The sequence below is a fragment of the Trematomus bernacchii genome, unplaced genomic scaffold (genome assembly GCF_902827165.1).
Source record: "Trematomus bernacchii unplaced genomic scaffold, fTreBer1.1, whole genome shotgun sequence".
Taxonomy (NCBI): Eukaryota; Metazoa; Chordata; class Actinopteri; order Perciformes; family Nototheniidae; genus Trematomus; species Trematomus bernacchii.
Window position 1 is genome coordinate 7,233,579 of NW_022987720.1, and position 23,973 is coordinate 7,257,551.

Below are 23,973 nucleotides of genomic sequence, written 5' to 3' on the forward strand. Positions count from 1 at the left end.
CTTGGCACCCCATTCTTGCTGTTGTGTCCAAATATCCTGTTAAAACCTAAAATCAATCAGCTGTCTGGACTTCATCCTGTTCACACAGAGGCATGCTTAACATTAAGGTCTTCCCCCACCTCTTGCCTCCGGCTAAAATACCCCGCAATTTATATATACAAAACATATAACATATATACAAGACACACAGTGTACAGTCAGAACATACACTTTACATTGAGAACAAACACTGTACACACAAAATATACATTGAGTTAAGATTTAAAGATTGTACTGCAGTTTCTCGATTTTGTTAAGTAATCTTTGAACAAATATACCCACATACATACACAACACACACTTTCTTGTTTGCTTCATGTTCTCACATATTTGAATTTGAATTTTGAACTGTCATTTTTTAAATGTTATCTTTACAGTTATCTTTTCTTATCTGTGTACATAATATACACACCTACATACAGAACACACACTGTACATTCTGAACACACACATGTACATGTAAAGGATACAATGCAGCGTGCCGATCATTATTGTTCATTTGTATTCATATCTCACCCATATTGTTTCCACTTGCTCCATATTGAGCACACTATCTATGTTCCAAGGAAGTCAGATTTAAATGTCTTGAATCTCACAGAAACAGTAAGTGTCTAAGAGCTTTGGTCAGGGTTTGATGTAAATGAAGAGCAGAGACGAAGCAGAAGTGGCAGAAGCAGCATTTTATTGTAGAAACTACATCACTTTTTAAGGCAGAGAAACATAGACAGTGACACTATCCTATTCTTATTTCATACCCGGTTACTCTTCATCAGTTCATTATATGGACTATGTAAACTTCAGCATTTCACTTATTTTTCTAAAAGGTGCAAAGCAGGAATATTGGCTGTCAGTTGTTTGTAGGCACATTTCTTCTTCATTCGCAGCACAGCTTTCCCAAAGTAATCCTCACATTTTATTTTAACAAAGCTTCGAAAAGGCAAAAGTCGTGTGGTGGGATACTTAGATAGATCACAGCACAGGAACATCTTAAATGTCAGCAGAAACACGCTTATAAAAACGTAGAAATAAAACGTTATCAGTTAGGATGTAGAGTCATGGCAGGAGGGATCTTTGGGTTCCTACAGTCTAATGGACGATGATGAAATGACTGCTTGAAAAAGAGAGGATACCATGTGTCGCTCTGGAGAATAACTGTGATATTTTAAAGATGAAGTATTGCTATCATTATAGTGATACACATAATATTATATAATGTAAATAACGTAGTGCTTGACAGATCATTTTGGGTTATTTCTGTTCTTGCTTGATGCACAATATCATCAATATCTCCATTTATTATCATCCAATTATTATTATGTAATATTGAAACGTTTTTTGGAAAGAATTAAGTTGTGATGAATTATGTGGAGATGTGTCTGAATACTGTAGGTTGTTTGCGGTGGAATTTTTACTTAAATTCTGGTCATTTTATGGTCATTCATTATGATCCCCTGGGGGAAACTCCAGAGTTTGCGCAAATCTCTGCATGGAAACGGTAGAGTTGAAAGATGCACTACCTTATTGTGTAACAGAGGACACTTACAGTAAGGGGCCGCTTTAGAGGAGATTTGGGGAAGCTTTATCAAACCCAGGAAGTGCATCTTTAAATCAAAAAGGCACATTATATTGCTAAGTCGGCAGAAAAAGTGTCAGAAAGATGAGCATCTGTTGAGGTTTACTTTTGGACTATCTGTCCCCCCTCCCTTCTTCCCCCTCCCTTCTTCCCCCTCCCTTCTTCCCCCTCCCTTCTTCCCCCTCCTCTTCCTCTTCCTCCTCCTCCTCCTCTTCCTCTTCCTCCTCACTGGCCCTGTCCCGGCAGCGCCCCCAGCAGGCCGTTGGCGGTGGTGAAGAGGTTGATGGGAGACGAGCCGTCGGTGATGAGGGTGGACTTCAGCCCCAGAGCCTGCAGCATCTTCACCTGGAGGAAAAGACAGACGATTCCAGCATTTAAAAAAAAAGAGCGGTGAAAACAAACAAGGGCCCCACGAGTTAGAAATGTCCTAGTATCTCAGGAGAAAATAATTTGATGCTTTTTTTCTGCTTTATATCTCAGTGAATACTAGGTCTGTGTAATGTTAGAAAAGCATTGACCATGCTCATGTCTTCAAATGTCGAGTTTTGTCTGACTAACGTCCAAAAACCACTAAATCTGCAAATGTACCACCACAGAAGAAGAACAACACATTAGAATACGTTCACACAGAGAGCTGGAACCACAGGAGCTTCAGCTCTGAGTTGAACATGTTTGAGTTTTTGACTGTTGATGTACGGAGCTCCTAAGGGGACATGGACAACAAATATATATATATCTCGTGCTCATGATAGTTTCTCGTGTGCAAAGATACGTTTTGTTTTTTCATGTCCCCTTAGGCTAAGGGGCTCCGTAAAGATGTCCTGTTGTGAATTGGAAAGATTTTTCCTAGTTTTCGGTCCCCTTTTAATGAAATAAAGTATTAATTGCCCAAAGATAATGAGATTGAACTGAATTCAGATTCTTACGAGTGGCTGTGATGCAAGTAAAAAGATTTATACTAATATCTATAAACATAAAAAGGTGGACACTAACTTAACCAGAACAATGGAAGCAAAATGTCACTCGTTAGCTACAAAGAAAGTGTGTGCAAAGACTTGGAAGATCAAAACAACCCCACATGTTCGAGTAGAAGAAACTGATAACTAGTAAAACAAAATGTCAAACTAGTACTGGCAAAGGCTGAAATAGTGAAGGAAACTGGCATTTGATTTCAAGGAAATGGAATAAACTGCTTTCCTTATTGTAGTAGAATCAGCAGAAAAGAAAAATGTTATGATATAAGTTATGAAAGTTGTCTAAATTCGCCTAAATGTACTTACAAAATGCTATCAGACACTTCCTTTATGTTTACCAAAGCAGCCAACAATTATTCTGGACAGAGAAAAAGGCTTCAAAAAAACAAAAAACCTTGGGAAAAATGTAATGAAAGGGTTGCCGATTTGCACAGGACTAACATTACACATGAACTCTACGTTCGGAGAAATATGAGAGGTCATTTGATGTGAAACCTTTACTTTTTACTCGCATTAAGATCACAGATGACTCCTTAGAACTTACTGAAGGTCCTCAGATAATACTAAGTGCATTCAAAATAGCACTCAAATTATAAATAAATATAGTAAATAATTATATAAATCTATGCGTGCAAGTAGTTGCCTGGTGTTGCTACAGAGCTACATAGGGCGCACATAAGGTGCAGGTTTAGTGGGAGCCTTAACAAAGACATGGAGTGCATCTTTATATAAAAAAGGCATGTTATATACACGCAATACATTTGCGGTGGAATTGAATGTGTCTTTACGTGGGGGTGAAGCTTTGGTTGTGGAGCATGATAACGTTTTGTGGTGTACAAAAAACTTGTTGCAATATACAGACATGTGTAATTCACATGTGTGTCAACAGTACCAGCTACCGTTTAATTTAATTTGTTCACTTCACTGCAACTTAGGTTTTTACCATCGTGTATGTATATGCTATTTTTACTTATTGGGTTGGTTATTATTAATAACATGTGCCTACTTTGTTATTTAAAAAAAAACATTTTTAAATATTTGAGTCTATTCTCTTTACTTTATCTGCACTATACTTCTGCTGTTGCAATAATGTTAATGTCCTCGTTGTGGGACAAATAAAAGGAATTCTGATATAGTAGTAGTAGTAGTAGTAGCAGTAGTAGCAGTAGTAGTAGTAGCAGTAGTAGCAGTAGTACCTGCAGCTCTGGACCGGCCCTGGCCATCTCCTTGAGCGTGTCGCTGCCCAGACTCTGCACCAACTGACTGAAGCGCTCGCTCTCGATGTTAGCCATACTCTTCTGCTTGTCCACCTCCAGAGCATCCATCCGCTTCTTGTAGTTCAGCTCCTGCTCACGGGCATGGGACAGCCGCAGCAGCTCCGCCTCCTACACATACACACAACACACAACACACACACAGATTAATGTTTCTTTCTGTGATAAAAGACCAGTGTTCTGGTTGTAGATGCAGTCATGACTGCATCTTTTTTTTCATGCACTGATTTCGCATCCATAACATGACTTCTTTGAATGACTAGTGAAGATTTGTGTTTGTATTAACTTCTGGCTTGATATTTGTGTCTGTCTTTCATCTTAACCTATAATAATATATTTATAATTATATATTATTTATCGAAATTCTGACTTTAATCTCAGAATTCTGAGAAAAAAGTCAAAATTCAGATCTATTTTTTCTGACATTTTCCTCAGAATACTATCTACTAACTGCCATAGCACTAAAAAAACACACGTGGCCCCAATCCTCTTCCGTATAAGTGGAATGCAGAAAGAGTAGTAAATATGCAAAGTAAAGAGTACTTCTACATCAGTGACGTGCAGTCAGTGGAGGCAGGGGAGGCAGAGCCTCACCTGTCATACTCCAATGTAACGGAAAAACAACTAAAGAAAAACGAAATAGTAATAATAATAAAATGTCTCCACTGTGTTGTAAGTGTGATTTATGTATGATTCTAATCGCTTTTTATAGTCAAAATCAGCAAATTTGCCGAGCTCCGCTACGGGAGCGATGACAAGTGAGGCAGGGGCGTGCTCTGCCTCTCGTAAGCCCACAGTAACTTGCTGGAGCGCGGGCACTAATGCAGCGCGGGCACTTATTTTGTGAGCGCGCTCAAGCCATTTACTGTGGGGTGAGGTGAGGCACAGATGAGATCTGCCTCACCTCAGAATGCGTCACCCCACAGAAACTGGCTGGAAAGCGGGCCCTAAGTGCATGCCTGTTACCATCTCACTGTAGGTCACCAATGTAATGTTTGTAGATCCCTTTATTACATTTATCCTCGCCATCCATAGTCTCTAAATAACTTATTTCACGTATATATGATATTTAGGCTCGCTGGTATCAACGGCAATGAAAATGCACCAGGGGAGGCAGCCATAACCTCTGCCGCACTGAAGGGGGCGCACGTGAGCCCACAGGTTCTTGTTGCTACTGTAATTCTACGCAGAGACGGTAGACGTAACAACAAACTAGACTTTTGAAACTACAGGAAGATAAGGAGGACTTTTACAAAAAAGTAATAGAGATTGTTGTCCAGAAGGATAGCATGGACTTCATCTTCAAGTCAAGGTAAGACCACATTTGTAATGAAAATGGGGATTTTGGGTATACTTTTGTTGAACGGTCTGTTTAAAATGAATCGAAGCATCAGACTAAAAAAGCTTTTGAAAATAACCGAATATTTCGATTAAGGTCAAAATATAATATTTGTAAATCTGACTCAGTGCCTCACCAGCCATGAACCTCACCGCACGTCACTGTTCTACATTGTATTTTCATAGTTTGTGAAGATAGTACTTATTCCTCCACTGTTGTGTGGTGAGTTTTATTGTGAAAGGGGAGACAGGAAGTGAGTGCGCACCGCCTCGATGGTCTGAGCCTCCGCCTTCAGTTTGGCCTCGTTGACTGCCGCCTCGCCGTGGATGCGGGCCGCCTCCGCCCGGGACTGAGCCTCCGCCTTCGCAGCGCCGGTGCTCTCCACCGCAGCACTGAAACACAACCACAGGGTTAACAACAAAGTAATCAGAGTACTTTACTCCTGTAATACCACAGTGTAGAAATACTACATTACAGGCATATAAGAAAACTGTATTTTTATAGCAGCTCAGACTGCTTTACAACACAAACAAATCAATAACCCAGGTATTAAGCCTAAACGTATAAGGAGATTTAAAAACAAGATAGTACTATTTCTGTAATAGTGCTATCCTGTAGTAATATTATTAGTAGTATTACTGTTATTCTATAACTGTAAACGCAGAAATGAGTTAGTATATAAGCACTTCCTGTTTCCTTTTCTAGAAGTCAATGGGTTTTTTGAATGTGTTTTTGGTAAGATGCCGCAAATAAGCTCAGTTGTTAACCGAAGTTTAAGAGATTTTAACATTTCATCCCACAGCATAAAAATAGGTCAGTTAAAACCACATACATTCCTGAAGATGATATGCTTCTTAAAAACGGCGGTAGCTAACACTAGCTAAAAGAGACAACTAAAACTCATCACGCAGAACATTAGCCACCTTTAGCTTAGCGAAGGTGATGTGACCTTGCTGTAGTTCCTTTATTGTCTAATCTTTATCAAAAATGTGAAACGTTGTGTTAAAATGGGGAGATTATCCTGATGAACAAAACGTGTAAGTATATTAAAAGTGTGTTTCTCGGAAAGATTGTTTTCTGAAATAATCCAAAAATCCCATTGGCTTTTTTTTGGAGGGAACCAGGAAGATGCTAACTTCAGGGTTGGACTTGAAAAATATGTCTTCCCTTCACTGCTCTTGACAACTTTTCTAATTTGCTTGATTGTACTTTCTGTGTCATAACTAGAATAATACCTGAGGGCCTCCAGCTCCAGCAGCTCCCTCCTGGCTCTCTCCGCCTGGGCCTGGTCAGTGATCCTCTGCCTCTCCAGTTTACCACGGGCCTCCTGCTCCAGCCGCTCCGCCTCGTGGCTGCAAAACACAAACACATTTTAGTTAGCAGGTCAGACCAAAGGAAAGAAAGTATCTAAAATACACATCTAGGAGTTTATTTTACAAACTCTGTGTATTTGTGTCTATAGATTTATCCTAAATTCACCAAAAGTTAGCATTACATAATACATCATTTGCATATTTAAACAAAACATTTCAGAAAACTTGTAATACAAAAAAATATATTGTTTTATGTGAAATGTATCCTCCTGGGGTTTAATGGTGATATCTCTGAGGTATATGTTTTACCTTAACCTGTAGTGTGAAAACTAATTATGAATTTTGCAATAAACTGCTTTAAAAGGCCTTTTTATATAGTTAATATACTCTAGATTATTTTTGCCTTACTATGTCCAATTTGTGCTAGTTAAAAAAAAAAAAGTTGAAATTCATCTTTCAAAAATAAAAAAGATGAACATATTTTCAAATGAAGCACAGTTATGGCATCTAATCTTATAGCAAACTTCTCTGAACACTAAAAGCCATCTCAAAACAACCAGGAAAAGGGAAGCTGTTAAAATAAATAAATAAAATAACATACATTAAATGTACTAAATAAATATAAACATTATATTATCCCTTTAATCTGTTTAATTATTTTGAGTAGCCTAATTTTTTTACAATTTTTTTTTTTTTATTTGATTTGATTGTTATTTAAAATGTGTATTCAGGATCTGGCTGACCGTGCGGCCGCCTCCTGGGAGTTGGTGGTGATCTCGATGGCGAGCTGGACGCTCTTCTGCAGTGAGTCGCGGGTCCTCTGGTCCACCGGCTCCACGGACTGGATGTCCACGCTGCTGATCACCAGCTTGTTCTGCGTGAAGCGGAGGGTGGAGCGCACCGCCATCTTCTCATCGAAACCAAACACCGCCGAGCAGATGATCCGGTTGGAGTTCTGCAGTAAGAGTTTAGATTGACAACGAAGATTTAAAAGATCTCTGAATTCAAATAATTAAAGTGAACTAAACACTGTACTTCATCTGGGGTAGTTTTGGGATTTCATGTCAGACAACTTTAGGTACTTTACAAATGAATATTTTTGAATAAAATTATATAAAGAATTCATCAAAATATTTTATTTTGTTATAAATTAAACTCAACTCAATTTGCTCAATCCAGATTTTCATTTTTCTCTTCAAATATTTCAAAAAACTTGAATGTAATGGTATTTTCAATAATAATTCAATAAAGTTAATGTATTTATATTAAAGTTCAAACTATACTTGTATTAGTAATAATGTTAATAATTATATTAATATTGTTAATGTATGTATAATGATGTTGATCATTTTAATTAATGATCAACATCATTATTTAAAATGAATATTAGTAATGTTAGGTACTAGGATGGGTTAAAAGCAGAGAACCCATGTCACTGTGTGTGCTGTGTGCTCTGCATGTGTGACCATTAAAGAGGGGTTCATCCCTCCGGAAAAACCCGATGTTGACATAGGATAGGAATAATGGCAATCATTTTCATTTGAGCTGGTGAAATAGGAACCTTGTGGAAATCGTCGAACTGCACGGAGGCAACGGCTCCTCTGACGCGGGAGGCGATGGCTTTGCAGGAATCTCCGACAAAATCAGGGACAGAAAACAGAGCGACTGAATCCTCAAGGCTCACCGGGCGCTTCACATCAAAGTTCCTGAAGAGGGACAACAGGAGGGGAATTTAATATACCAATTAAGACAACATCTAAATCATTCTAGGAGATTATATTTGTACATTTTAGAGCCCATTTTTTGATATTCTGAGAATAAAGTCATTAAGAAAACCAAGCATATTCTTTGAGATGAAGAATATGGTAGATTAATGAGGAGAAAACTTGGATATTTTGAGATGACAGTTTAAAAAAAAGTTGAATATTGTCTGCAATTAAAGTCGTACATTTCTAATACAAATGTATATTCTCTGCGATAAGTTATCATTTTACGAGAAAAATAACCTCAACTACTTCTAAACCCTAAAAATATCCTCTTAACACTGGGATATTTGGATATTAAAAGATTAAAAAAAATTTAAGTGGTAAAGGAATTAGTAAAAACTTAAATATTCTCTAATTACTTAGCCACCTTTAGCTTAGCGGTGGGGACATGAAGTCATGTGACCGTGCTGTAGTTCCTTTATAGGCTAACGGTAGCTTTTTACTTCTGGAGTTTGCATTCATGCTTCAAAAATCATAAAGTGGTGTGAATACGTGCTGCTGAAAATATATCATATCATGTCATAAATTGTTGTTTACCACATCTTTTATTTTCTGCAATAATCCAAAATCCAATGGAAAATGCCATTGTTTTTTTTGTGGATGGAAGCGGAGAGATGCTACCTCTGTATCAGTGCAGAACTAATGGGCGTGTTGCGGTTACCAGTTGTAGGAGAGCTGCAGCTGCAGGCGGGCGTGGTCGGCCGTCTCGATGGTAATGATGTCGGTGAAGAAGTCGGGCCCCAGCAGCAGGCAGACGGCCTTGATGACGTTGGCCCTCTTTGGTTTGTCTCCGGACAGCGACAGCACCGTGAACTGCTCGTCAGGTCCCAACATCACCATCTCCGGTCCGAACAGCACCCTGAACACAACACCGACACCACGTCAGATCACCACATTACTTAGGGAGGAGATCAGGGATGGCAGTGATATTTAAAAAATGAACTAGAATATGGATTGTGCACATTTCGTATACTTTTTAGATATAGCACATCCCAGTTTAAACTCAAGATTTAGACTGAATTTTGTGGGATTTTAAACCTCTTTGCACAGAAACAAATATTTAATTTGTTACATAAATTCATGAAAAAAGGATATTCTCTAAGATTAAAGCCAAAATGTATTCTCAGAAATTAAACCAAAAAAAATTACGAGATTAAATTGGATATTCTCCAAGATTAAAGTGGTTAATTAATGTGAAAAACCTTGAATATTCTCTTAGATTAAAGTGTTGATTTAAATGTATTTCTATCTGTTAAGAAATAAAATCTTAATTTTTTATAAGTAAAACTCAAATATTCTCTAAATATAATTTAGTACAGTTACAAGAACAAATTGGTATTCTCTGAGATTTAAGTTGTAAATTAACAAGAAAAAACTTAAATATTCTCTGACGATAAAGTGTTAAATTTACTAGGAGAATTCAAATATTATTTGAAATTAAAATCATATATTTCATAAATCATAACAAATCAGGATGTCAGGAAGTCCCACCTGGCCTTCTTCTCCCTGTAGTCGTAGACCTGCACGGCGGCGTTGTGGGGCACCCTGAAGGACACCACCCGGGTCTTGTCCCGGGGCCGGCTGACTCCCGTCTTGCTGCGGTCCGAGCGGTCGGCCACCGGGTCCAGAGGAGATGCCAGCAGGGCCTCCACGTTGGCAGGAAGCTCCTTCTGCCACAGCTCCTCATCCTGAGTCAGCATGTAGGTCTGACCAATCACTGCACGCACCTGAGAGGCAGCAACACACACGGCAACGTGTCAGTAAATCCATTAAGGTGATGTTTCAATTAGTTTGTTATCTGTCTGCAGGAATACAAAGAACTTGTGACCTGATTCACATGACATGTGCTCCTATAGATCAGATTTGACTTAATATCTTGTATAGAAGTGTTTGATTTCAATTCACACCTGATGTTCTTTCAGTTAAGATGGCTTGATTTAAATATTGTTTCATATGTATACTAATCATTATCTATCCAAGATATTTGCTTTCTGTTTAAAAAACGTTTAAGGTAATCTTGAATAAAAGGAGAAAATGAAACACCAACATATGTTTTAAATCTCAAGTGTGTTAATCAAGTGTGAATTTTAAAATATCATTTCAGGCTCAGAAAGAAGCCATTCAAAAGTGTAGAGGATCCAAATTGTGATGCGGACAAATTCATTGTTTAAATTTACGGAGGTCTGCACTCCCTACTAGCTTTGACAATACACTTAATGTTTTTGTATGGTTTGTCAGCAAAACTGAATAATTTAATATCTACTAATAAACCTTAGGAAAATAACAAATCAATAATTGATTAACCTAAGACAAAATTGCGCAGTTTGGTTGGGATATTCAAATTAGGATAATTGAAATGTTCTGTATTGATTTCCTGCCTTCCAGTTCAGGGTTCATCTGAAGGCAAAACATGTACATACATGTATTCATAACTACATAATAGGTACAATCATCTGTTGTTTTATTCATACTGTTCTTACTATCTGTCTTTCTTTCTTATTGCTGTTGCTGCTCTGACACCTGACGGGTGAACAGATTACCATACAGGGATTAATAAAGATTCATCTAATATTATCTTAATAATTGGGACTCAATGAAGAGAAAAGAACCGTAATAAATGGCGGTCTGCTCCTTTAAAGACTCGTACCTTTCCGGTCTTGATGTCCCGGACGTAGATGCCCTCGTTCTCGTCCAATGGGATGGCCTGTCGTCTCACCATCACCTCCACCGTGGCGGGGGGGACGTACTCGATGGGGCCCCGCAGCATCCAGCGGTCCCCGGGGCGGCGGAGCACGGCGCTCCTCCGCGAGCGCTTCGCCCTCTCTTCCTGCTCTTCCTCCTCCTCTTCTTCTTCTTCCTCATCGCGCTGGCAGAGAGAACGGGCGAGAGAGAAGTGGAGGAGGGAGAGAAGGGTTAACGTGGCGATGCATTGGAGTGGTGGGGGAGTTGGAGGAGAGGGAGGATGAGGAGGAGAGGGAGGATGAGGAGGAGAGGAAGGGACGGGAGAGGGGAACTGAGAGAAACCCAAAGTGCAAAATATTTCGAAAGGCGGAGGAAAACGTAAAGGTTGGAGAAAGTGGAATGGTAGGGTTTAAAACAAAGAGAAGAGAGAAGGAGAAGAGAGTGGGGGTATAAAGGTTAGGAGGGGAAGATGGTGCAGTAGAGGCAGAGCTGGAAGAAGTACTCAGATCTTCTACTTGAGTAAAAGTAGAAGTACTCAGATCTTCTACTTGAGTAAAAGTAGAAGTACTCAGATCTTGTACTTGAGTAAAAGTAGAAGTACTCGGGTCTTGTACTTGAGTAAAAGTAGAAGTACTCGGGTCTTGTACTTGAGTAAAAGTAGAAGTACTCAGATCTTGTACTTGAGTAAAAGTAGAAGTACTCAGATCTTGTACTTGAGTAAAAGTAGAAGTACTCGGGTCTTGTATTTGAGTAAAAGTAGAAGTACTCGGGTCTTGTACTTGAGTAAAAGTAGAAGTACTCGGGTCTTGTACTTGAGTAAAAGTAGAAGTACTCAGATCTTGTACTTGAGTAAAAGTAGAAGTACTCAGATCTTGTACTTGAGTAAAAGTAGAAGTACCAGAGTGTAGGAATACTCTGTTCCAGTAAAAGTCCTGCATTCAAAATGTTACTCAAGTAAAAGTAGAAAAGTATTATCATCAAAATATAGTTAAAGTAGCGACAGTAAAAGTAGTCGTTGTGCAGATTGGTCCATTTCAGAATAATATATATGATATGTTTTATAATGATTGATCATGAAAGTGTTCTCAAAGCTGGTAAAGGTGCAGCTAGTTTGAATGACTTTGTATACTGCAGGGTAGCTTGTGAATTTACTCCAGGTGGAACTAAAGTCTGATTTAACACTTGATTATATTTCACACCATTCATCCACATCTTCAATAAATGTAGTGGAGTAAAAGTACACCATTTACCTCTGAATTGTAGTGGAGTAGTGAAAAATGTAAATACTCAAGTAAGGTATCTCAAAATGGTGCTCAAGTACACTACTTGAGTAAATAAAGAAGTGGAAACATGCTTGCAAAGGGTTAATGCTGTGGAAATACGACATCAAATGCATCAGTAAATACCTCACTGGTTAGTATATGAAGTGTCTGAAAAAAGGTGACAAGAAGTGTCTAAACGCCGCCTTTAGCTTAGCAGAGTTGGTGGTGACCGCATGCAGCCTCGTTGCAGTTCCTTTATAGCCTATTAGCGTTTAGCTAGTTCGCTTTTTTACTTCTCGATATTGCATTGACGCTTAAAGAAATCTAAAAAGGGGTATTATATGTGGAGATGATCCTGCTGAGCAACACGTGTAAGTATCATAAACCCTATTAGCGTTCTGTGAAGGGAACCATGGCGATGCTAACTTCAGGGTTAGCCTACAGTAGTAAGTCAGAACTGCACCACTCTTTTCCTTTTGATGCACCATTATAGGCCAAAGCAAATATCTACCTGCTCAACAATAAATGTAATCTGGTGTTTCTTCACCTCTCTTTTACACACACCCCTAATACACCAATCAGTGATGTGAGGCAAGCTGCAAAAGACTTTGAACCTTGAACCACGGCGGGCAGAGACACACCTCTGACTCTTCACCTCGCACCAGCTGAAAGCATCTGCAGTAAGTCTCTAATCCCGACATACCTCTGTGTTTGTTTTTCTTATCGCTTTTCTGAAATCAACCGGTTGCACAAGACAAGCTTCACAAACCCTCAGACCCCCTCCCTACATTCCTCTGCACTCCCTCAGAGAAACTTCTGACACGGGGGAGGTGATTCTCAAGTTGAAGAAACACATTTGCAAAATATATGAACACATATCTGTAGATACCTCCCATACACTACATTCAAATGTTCAATACTGCGTTATCTATTTATTCTACTGTGGATTAGGATCATTTAGATATACAGTATTACTGTACTTTTTAAGCAATAATCTGGTTTTCAGAATAAACATCATTATTAATATGAATACACTAAATATCATCAATCCAAAAATCAAACGCATCTACCTATGTGAACTTCAATTGATTATTTTTCATTTGAAGCATCATTACAGTGCAGTGCTTGAATATAAACTTGTGTAAAAGTGCATTTACTCAAGTCGTTTACTAAAGTTAAAATCAGTATTTTCACATCATGTTACTTTTACTTTTACCCCACAAAATGTTATAGGCAAATATTTTACTTTTGACTCCACTTAATTTATTTGATGATATTAGGTTCTAGATAATTTGGAGGTTATTATTATGATTTTTATTTAATAATTATAATGAATTATAATTCATTATAATTATCGACTAATATAATACAATTGTTAACGTTAGCTCAACTTTTAGCAGCTGCTAAATTAAAGTGAAAGCACATCAATGCAGCTGTAGTTATTATATAATAATACAAAATATACACTATTATGAAATGGCCATACTACATTAAGAGTATTTTCACTTTGCTACATAAAGAACATAGTTGATGCTCATACTTTTCTACTTTTGCAGAAGTAACATTTTGAATGCAGGACTTGTAATCAAGTATTTATACACTGCAGTTCTACTTCTGGATACGAGTGATTTCTGCCCTCACCTCCAGGGTGTCATTGAACGCCTCCACCGCTCTCAGCACCAGCCCCTCCTCCTCCGACAGCACATACACGTCCTGGATGCCCAGTTCAAGTCGCTCGCCCGGCTGCAGGAAGAATGAGCGCTCACCCTGATGGAGAAGAAGAAAGACGATACAGATAATGACCAATTAACAGAGAGCTGTAGAGATGACATGTTGTTGTATTCCGACCCTGAAGCTAGCTTCGCTCAAATGGGATTTTGCCGTTGGATTTGGGATTATTGCAAAAAATATACCGTGTAGCAAACTAACCTTTCTATATGTTTATTTTGATTCATTTTGTCCCATTTGCCATGATCTGGGATATCATTTTTATAATTTGGTAGACAAAATAAAAACCTTGAGTTAATCACCTTCGCAAATAATTTATATAATTGTTTTTTTAATATTCCTAAAATGTATGTGCTTTTTGCTAAATTAAATAAATAAATAATAATAAATCATTAATAATATATAACGGCTGAATACAACTATTATAATGTACATAAAACAAATAGACCTATGCAATATCTTTTTTGTTAATTGTTGTAATTATATTATCCTATTTCTTTTTATCATATCATTTTGAAAATGTTTGTATTCATGTGTACACCCATGTTATTTATGAAACTAATTAGTAACACTTATGGATAAAGACTTTGTATTATTTGTCAGAGCAATCCGTGGAGGTCCTCCTCACCTTCACCACTCTCTTCTGCCCCAGCTGGGGTTTCCCGTCATGGCCGACGGGGTCCAGGATGACGCAGTAGTGCCTGCTGCTCAGAGTGGTCACGTCCACCACCCCCACCACCTCCTCCGATACGGACGGGATGTGGGCCTCCCTGTCGGCCATGGTCACCAGCCACTCCTCCCCCGTGCGCCGGTCCCGCCCCCCCGCGTCCTTAAAGGGCCGCAGGGCGCGCACATGGAGCGCTTTCTGAGGACACACAAACACACCACCAGTGAAGAGTTATCACAGGTGAGTTACAATCACAAACACCTGACTTCAACATCACTAACACTGGATTTTAAAATCACATGCACCTGATGTTAAAAATCACCAACAGCTTATTTCAAAATCACAAATTCCTGATTCCAAAATCACAAACACCTGATTTAAAAAAAATCCCCAACATTTAATATCAAAATCACAAACGCCTGATTTCAAATCAGTTCAAATCTGTCTATTTATTGTGTGTGAATCCTATTTTATACTTTAATTTTTCCTCCAGTATATTTATATCATTGATGATTCAGATTATTAATATAAAATATTGATAAGTGATGTTTTATTATAGATCAAGCTACCCAGCGGTAAAAAAAGTAATGACATTAGGCTCCTACTTTATCAGCTGCAACATTACAGTGTTAAACAAGTTAATGCATCAATAGTTAAAATATATAATACTAAAACATGTATTTTTGTGCAGAGTACTTTTTGGTTCTTTACTTTTTTTTAATCAAATACATTTTAGATTTGTCAGTGTGAATGTGAGAGCTGCAGATTTTGACGTCACCTTGTCGGTCAGGATGAAAGCATTGACGATGTCGAGGACCTCCTCGTGAGCTCCTGGCAGGTACGCCCCCACCTTACTGACCAGCCACTCCTCACCTGGAACACAGCTTATTATTATGATGATACACAAATAAACATGACTTTGAATACATCTCAAATCTAAAACCAGTTTATATCACTATTTTTTGTTTGTGAAAGTGAGATGCAACATTACCACAGAATCCCACTAAGGCGCACTACATTTGCACACCGTGTTCACATTTTCACATCTTTGTTCCCATAGTGCAAACATTTTTATTTTGCGCAACCAGTCTTACAAACAATAACTTTACTTTAATGTGAGATGTTGGTTTAAATGAATTATACAATTATATTTGAATTGACGGATGTACCACTATTTATATTTTATACATCTGTTTTTTGATCCGTTTTAATTGTTAGTGTGATAGGAAATGGCATATAGCATCATTAACGGATTTGTATGCATGATCCTTGTTCAATAAAGACATATAATAATAATAATAATAATAATAATAATAAAAACCTGTGATAAAATATCTATTCATTAAACTACTGAAAGTATGTGTTTCTGATAGCGTCTGTCACCAAGATTTTCAGCACAAATAAAGTCTTTGTCTTTGCTAAAGCTAACTGTGAAAGAAGTCAAAGAGTGTGGTATAGGACGTTGTGTCTGAGTCACCTGTGACCCTGCGGACCCCCCCGCGGTCCACGCCCTCCTTGCGGGCCCTCAGTCTGATGGCCTGGTTCTCCCGGATCACCGTCGCCTTGATGGTCTCCAACACGGCCACCTCCTTCCTGGGGATGTAGGTCCCTGACACACACACACACACAAATAAGTTTAATTTTGTGAAACACTATCGGTCACCAAACATCAGATAATGTCGTATAAAAATGTTGTAACTCACGTCAGCGACACTGAATACAACACCTGAACAGAATATTTCCTTATTTTGTAATATTATTAGGTCTATGTATTTAAAGTTTAATAGTGTTTGCTGAACCCCACCTGGTCCTTCGAACAGCCACTCGTCTCCGGCCACTCTCTTCTGCCCACGTTCCTCCTCGAAGTCGAGCAGAGCCTGCAGACGCAGCGCCGTGTCGGGGAACACGATCTGCAGCGGGGTCACGTCCTGGAACACACACACACACACACACCGCGTCATACGTGTGTAATATGTTTTTAATACTTAAAAAAATACTTTAAATACTTTAAATATGTTAACTATTTTAAAAAGAATTCAAATATTGTGTTGAACATGGAAAATATGTCTAGTATTTGAAACATGGAAACTTTTTTTTAATCTAAAACAGGCCAGATATCTTATATATGTCCAATATTTATAATTTGTTCATTTTGTAATACATTCTAAATATTCTTAAAAAGGTCAAATATTTAACATATTTTAGAAATGTTAAACATTTTAATATATTAAATCAAATACCATAAATATGTCGGGTATGTTAAACATCAAATATATTAACATTTCAAAGATTTTAAATACGTTTATTTTGTTGTAAATGCAATGCATTATTTGACATAATGTATATTACACATGTCAAATATGTTAGATAATTACATTTCTTTAAATATATTACATTTGTCAAATGTGTAAAATAGGTGAAATATGTCATAATTGTTACATAGCAATTGTGTTTTACTAAAAATCATAATAACAATTGTATTTTTTGACTTATAGGGTCAAGTATCTGACCTGCTGCACCTCCTCCCCCGGGTACAGGGGGAAGGGGTCCTGGGTGAGGCGGATCTCCAGGTCGGCGTGGCGAAGCTTGGCCTGCCCTGATTGGTCGAAGAGCACCTGATTGTCATCGTCGCGGGCGACGGGGTTGAGGACCACACAGTAGTGACGCGGCGGCACCATCACCATCCGCACCGGCATGAACAGCACCCTGCAGAGGGGAGGGGGGGGGCACCGTTACTACACATCCATTATAAACAGCAGGAAACACAACTGCCATTAAAACGGATAATGGATAATTAACATTTCTATTCACTTCATATTTTAAAAGCTTATCATATATTTTATTATTCTTTATTTGTATTGGATTCAGTTTTTGGAATCCGTATTATTATAAGTTGTATTATTATTATTTGTATTATAAGTAGTATAAGTATTATTGACTGTACTGTACTAGTATAATTTGCAGTTCTATTTTTCTGAGTATTATTATTGTGTTATTATTAGTATTTGTAATTTTAGTAGTAGAATTAATAAGATAATTTATATTATTATTATTATAGCTACACCATTGTTTCAGACTCTTTATTGTAAAAGGTTCACTTTTTTAAATTTCTGCAATGTTCTCTGTTCATAAATGTCACAACTATTAATAATATATATATATTTTAAATTATAATAAGGATTATAACTATGTTTCTGTTTTATTTGCTGTGTTTTGATGACAGTAGTCATCTGACCTCTCGTTGTCCTGGCGGATGTAGGTGAGCGGTCCGATCTCCACCCGGGCGATGTTGGTGTTCTGGTCCAGCACGTGGATGTAGTGATGGGGGGGGATGCGGATGATGGACGCCTCCACCGAACCCTCCATCTCCGGCCTTTGGTTTCCTCCCTTCTTAGACATGATCCCAACTAGATGCTGCAGAGACGAGTGGAGTGTTGATAATAATGTTAAAGGGAAAACAGTTCACAGCTCTCTGAAAATGCTCCTTTTAACACGAGGTTCAGCTGCTCTTGATATATTAAGATCTCACTTATTTTAAATGTTAAATGAATCGTATTTTGGTATTTAAAGGGGCCCTTTTATGCTCATTTTCAGGGTCATATCAGTATGTAATGTCTCTACTGTGACATGTCTCCATGCTTTAATGTTCAAAAAGCTCTTTATTCTTCTCATACTGCAGCACCTCTTTTCACCCTCATCCAGAGCTGGCCGGCTCTGTTGTGATTGGCCAACCGCTTAGAGATGTCCCGCCTCTTAGTCTATCATATACAATGTGTTGGAGCAATAGAAGGGTCAGTGTTACATAGTGATGTCACTATGTTACATAAGTAAACAAAGGAATGGAGGCGTTTCAAGCAGGGGGGGGAGGGGGAGAAACTCCCTCTGGAGGGAACACAGGGATTTTAGACTTTGCGAACCATTTACATGCACTAAAACCTATAAAACACACTACAGGAAAGGGAAATCCCTAAAAAGCATTTTATTAACCTCGTAAAGCACGACGGTCCCCCCATTGGACCCCTCCCACTGTTTTTTTTTTAGACAATGTCTCAGGGCTTCTTAACATTTATGAAACTATTAATGTGTAGCACCAGATTAACGGGAAGAATCTCAGCTAACTGAAGATATGAACCATTTTTAGCTAAAAGAAACACAAGAGTAATACCAAGCCTTTGAATTAGCATTTTGCGAAAAAATGCTAACGGACTTTTGCACAGCACTCACTCTCAAAATGCCCTTATTACTTATCGTAACTGCACAAACAAGATATCCGATTAAAGCTGAGACTCCACAGATTCCATACATGTAGTGTCATCACTGTACGACCCCGAATTTGCGGAGCTTTCAGCCAGAAAAGAGAAAGTAAACAACATCCGGTTTCAAAAATATTACAATAATTACATCTTACCTTTTTTGATTTGTGATCAAAAGTTGTGTTCAATGGAATAAAAACGCCACTCAAGGTTAATCCAATGTGTCTGTGTCACGTAGAATTTTTTACTGATAATCCATCATCATATTTATGGCAATAAACTGGGTATAAAGTTTTGCAGTCAAGGCTTGTACTTTCAGATATGCTTCGTTTGCTTCTCTATTAAATGCAATGAAAATGTTTACGTGGATTTGGGAACTGCCCATCGGATTCTATTGGATCTAATGGTTAAGAAAAAGGTGTAAATCACTCAAATCGACCAATGGGTTCCATAGATATGGTCCTGCGTAAAGTATAAAGTGTGAATGCCAGCAGCAGACCCATTACGCAGCAGACTCTACGCCGTGTTTAGTACGTAAACAACAGGAATTGCAGCAGCAGGACCCAGAGCGCACAGAGCGGACAGCAGATAACGGAGCAGATTACAAGATTGGCGTTTAGGACTTTTGCTATACTTTGACTTTTGTCAAATAATGGCTTGCAGGAAAGAGATGCTTACGACTTTACAGGCAATGGAAATGGTGACTAATGCTGACAGCGATGCAGATATGTTACCCGTTGATTCTGAGTCAGACGACGAGGATCTCCTGCAGCCAGAACGGAACCCGGAGCGTTGTGACTCTGATGATGAAATTCCACCACGGGAAAGGTATGTAATCTCTCTGTTTTTATCTATTACTTATTTATTTGGTGTACGATTATTCATATAGTAAATAAAAGCGTCTGCTAAATGTAATGTAATGTAATGTACGCTCAAAATGGCATGTTTGGCAGGAATTAGAGGGATTATTTACAAAAATAGTGTTTCTTGTCTGTTACATTTACTAAAAGTATAGGCCAGTGTTCATCTATAGTCACTAAATGTATTGCATTCACACACTCAAAATGGCATGTTTACTGCCAAGGAAACAGGAATTACAGGAATTAATATAATCTCTTTGTTTTTCCACATTTGTTTTCATAGTGATGGAGATGAGGATGAAATGGCTTCACCATTGCCTACTTTCACCCAGCCCACACCTGCCACACCTGCCTCACCCTCACATTCCTCAACTTCTAGAAAGAGATCTGCACCAGACTTTTTTTTCTCCATTTTATGGACATTGCCGTGGTGAACAGCTTCATACTCCCCAAGGAGCTGCAAAAGATGACGAGTGACCCCAGCAGGTCACTGGTGTACACCCCCCCCCCCCCCCACCACTCACATGCGGGCCCAAGTTTTATGGGAAAGATGTCCGTATCAGGAAGAACTGCAGGAACTGCCATGATGCTGGCAAAAAGAAGGTGAAGACAGCTGTGTACTGCAGGAAGTGTCAGGTCCCTCTGTGCTTCACTTCCAAAAATAATTGTTACGAGGAGTGGCATGACTAAATTGTAACATTGTAAAGTTTTAAATAAATCTGCTCCAGTTGGAGTCAAACTTCATTTTGTATGTTTTTGTTGTTTTTATTTGTTTTTTTTACAACAGTTGTATTTGGATGGAATGAATACCTATAGGGATAATTCAAAGTAATAAAATGATTTTTACAGTGAAAAAGGTCAAATGGAACTGATGGTTCCCAAATTACCCAGAGGTGAGTCCGCCTGGACTTTATTTTTCTAAACCTTTCTAAAAAGGTCAGATTTAACTTGTTTTGCATCAATCAATATATGTTATAGTTTGGATTCCTAAAGCTTTTAGCCTACTAACCCATCATTCAAGGGTGGTTTTCACTATAAGTAATGTTTTTTATTTAGGCGGAGATAGAATTTACATGTTTTTACTATGTTCCATATGAATTTACTTTAAAATAAAAAACATCTATATTGATTCTGACACTTCTACATCCAACTCACAGATGTAACCTTGCTTTGAGAAAAAAGATTATTAATTTACCCCTTTTAGAAGTGAAGATATAGTCTTTGTTGTGTTAGTGGCATTTTCGAGCCTGAAACCTGAAAAACAGGCTCAGGGCTTAACAGGTTAATAATTTATTGGATTTTATTTAAGATGTCAACATTTTATTTTTTGTTATTTTTTTTAACTATTGTATTTACATTTTATTTTAATATATTGTATTCTATTAATAATTGTTTTTATTTCATTTAACTTGTATTTGTATTTTTAACACTTAATGTCTGTCCGAAGAAATAAGGTCTCACTAATTTAATTTAATCTTTAAAGGGGACCTATCATGCAAAATGCACTTTTTGATGTCTTTTATACATAAAGATGTGTCCCCGGTGTGTCAGGGAACTCACACAGCTTCTGAAAATAAAACCCTCTCTCTTTTCCTCCGTACCCAAATCTCTAAAAACGGGGGTACAACGGAGCTGATCCAGATTTGCGTCTGATATGATGTAATATCTGAAATGTGGACCCACGGCCCTATCAGAAAGTTGCTATCAGAAACAATGCCCGACTGTTTTGGACGTAATATGGTCGGTGTTTACATTAGCATCGCTAACACTCAGAGCTAACCTGTACTGGAGAGCATGTGTGTGAAGAAGCAGGAAGTAAAAAGGAACTCACCTTGTGGTATAACCGGCAAGAGAGAAAGCCTTTGAGCTCCATACTGTTTCAGAATAATCCTTGATAATCCATGATATGGCGTTTCATCACGGCTAAAATGATTGGTCGTGCTTTTTACAGTACTACGGCTTCCACAGATGACATTTTTTATGGATTTTTTGTCAAAGCACTTATATATATATATTCATTGCTATCGGGATGTTAAGAGCATTCCATGGAATATAACAAAAAGTGTATATAGAGCCGGTTTCTCAAATTTACCTACCCCACCTTTAAGTCATACGATTTTATTTTGTGTTATTTTAATAATAAGTGTTTCCACTGAATTTAAGTTGTACCATTATATATATATTTTTTTAACAACAATTATAATGTATATTATTCTTATAATTTAATTATATTTAATTATGTTATAATCATTTTTATTTTGTTAAGAGCATTATTCAGGTATCTGTAGCTCTTCTGTTTATCTGCTCTGTATTGAGCACTTCTCATGACTCTGCAGTAATCAGTATAGGTCAAAGTTTAAAAACATGACTCGGAGAAAAGAGCTGGAGATTAGGGTTCTTTCTGAGTTCAACTGTAGAAACCTGAACAGAGAACTCCTTGTGAGTTTTAAAGAAGAAATGAAAAATGAGTTTTCTATTCAAACGTCAAGCATGAAGCTCCGGTACAGAGACACGCCTGCGACACACAATGAGGCGTTCACTGAACACACAGCTTAGAATAACACTCACTGTGATTCTGCAGCAATTTCATTTCATTACGTTATGTTGTTTCAATATATAAATAAAAGTTAAGCAATATCTACAGACATGAAAAATAGTAGAAGACATAGTTTTATTCCATTTTTTATAATTGTGTATGTACAGTTTTTAAGTTGAACATTTTTAGTTTTTATTGATTTAATTGTTTTTAGGTTGTATTATTTAATTTTTTCTCATCACTTTCTTTGTTTTATTAAATATTTAAGTAGTATAAATGTCCTTTTTTTTATTGTTATTTCTTAACACTTTTTTTATCATAATGTAATATTAAGAATTGTATCATATTTTATTGATTATGCATTTAATTATATATATATATATATATATATATATATATATATATATATATATATATATATATATATTACTTAGCTGATTTTTAGTTGTCTTACTTGATAACATCTTAAAAAAGCTTTTGCAATATGATGATTTCTTTTTGACAAAAAAAAAAAGACTTTGAAAAACACCATAGGAAACATATACAAACTATAGAGTAATACATTTAAACTGTATTAAGTTGAATAAACTACAATGGAAAATGAGTAAGTATTGCACATGTTCATTGCTCAGAGAGATTAACTGTCAATTGTGTTATGGATTATGGTTTAAATGATAGATTAGGTAAAAAAGGGTTAGGGCCTGAGTCATGTTTCCAACATGGTATCATTACAAGGAGACTGTCACAAACAAAGATGGAAAATGTTTCAGATGGGAGGGGGCCCAGTCTGCATAACATAAACTGCATTGTACAGTACAAAGTACATATGCCTGGAATGCATTTTACAGCCACTCCCATATACACACCTTATTCATATACTATCACAGCTATGTAGCGAACTGCGTCAAGCAACTTCCTGGTAATCATTTCAACGCCCCGACTAATTGTCACCAAATCTCCATTGCGAATCCTGGACATTTAACGTTGACTTCCGTGTTCGGTAGTGTTTACGCCTGAGAACATGGATTAAAACCATTTATGAATAAATAGGAAGCTGTTTCATACGGCGTACATAGATAAAGATAACTACAAAGTAGCTAAAATATCAGATATGCATTTGAATGTATAAAAACGCTCAACTTCACTGTTTGACGCCTATGTCATTTTTATAGAAGAAGACAGGGAAATAGAGTAACAACAGTTGTTAAAGTTGAGATTTTGTTCAATTTAATTCTGCTAGGAGTATCACATGCATGCCGATCTGTAGTGAGGCTTCTCCTCTATCAGAAAAAAATCTTAAAATATTTCCTATCAAGCATCTATCTTTGCCTATATGAAAGAACGTTTTAAATAGGAGATTTTCGAGCGGAGTTCTGCTCGCGACATAAGGTAGTGTTCTTACCTCGCTCCTGAAAGGCTCGGCAACAGTGTAGAGACTGGAGAGACTTCCTGAGCAACATGGAGACAGCTGAGAGCGGTGGGTGTGTGCTTACCGGAAAAGTCACGTGATTTACCGACTGACTGCTGCAGAGGCAGAGGTGCGTCACTGTAGAGGGCTGACTATTTGATCTAAACACTCCACACAAAGCTTGAATTACGTAGGGAAATGGATACTCTGTTAATGCACAGGACCTGCACAGTTATGGGGATGCACTTATATTGAATGGTGCAAATGTGAGTCAAAATATAACTGAACTTAATAACCCG

General features: G+C 37.6%; 1 protein-coding gene across 1 annotated transcript; it reads right to left on the bottom strand.

Annotated features, from left to right (window-relative positions):
* Positions 1–698: 698 nt before the first annotated feature.
* mvp (major vault protein) lies at positions 699–23,807 on the bottom strand. Its single transcript, XM_034143806.1, has 17 exons — positions 23,669–23,807; positions 17,853–18,031; positions 17,128–17,323; positions 16,422–16,545; positions 16,095–16,226; positions 15,396–15,490; positions 14,579–14,815; positions 13,864–13,989; positions 10,926–11,144; positions 9,770–10,005; positions 8,940–9,137; positions 8,074–8,218; positions 7,256–7,467; positions 6,435–6,551; positions 5,465–5,591; positions 3,783–3,971; positions 699–1,957 (listed from the first exon to the last, which is right to left on the bottom strand). The coding sequence occupies exons 2-17, from the start codon at positions 18,014–18,016 to the stop codon at positions 1,838–1,840; spliced, it is 2,637 nt and encodes an 878-aa protein (XP_033999697.1). The 5' UTR covers positions 18,017–18,031; positions 23,669–23,807; the 3' UTR covers positions 699–1,837.
* Positions 23,808–23,973: the final 166 nt, after the last annotated feature.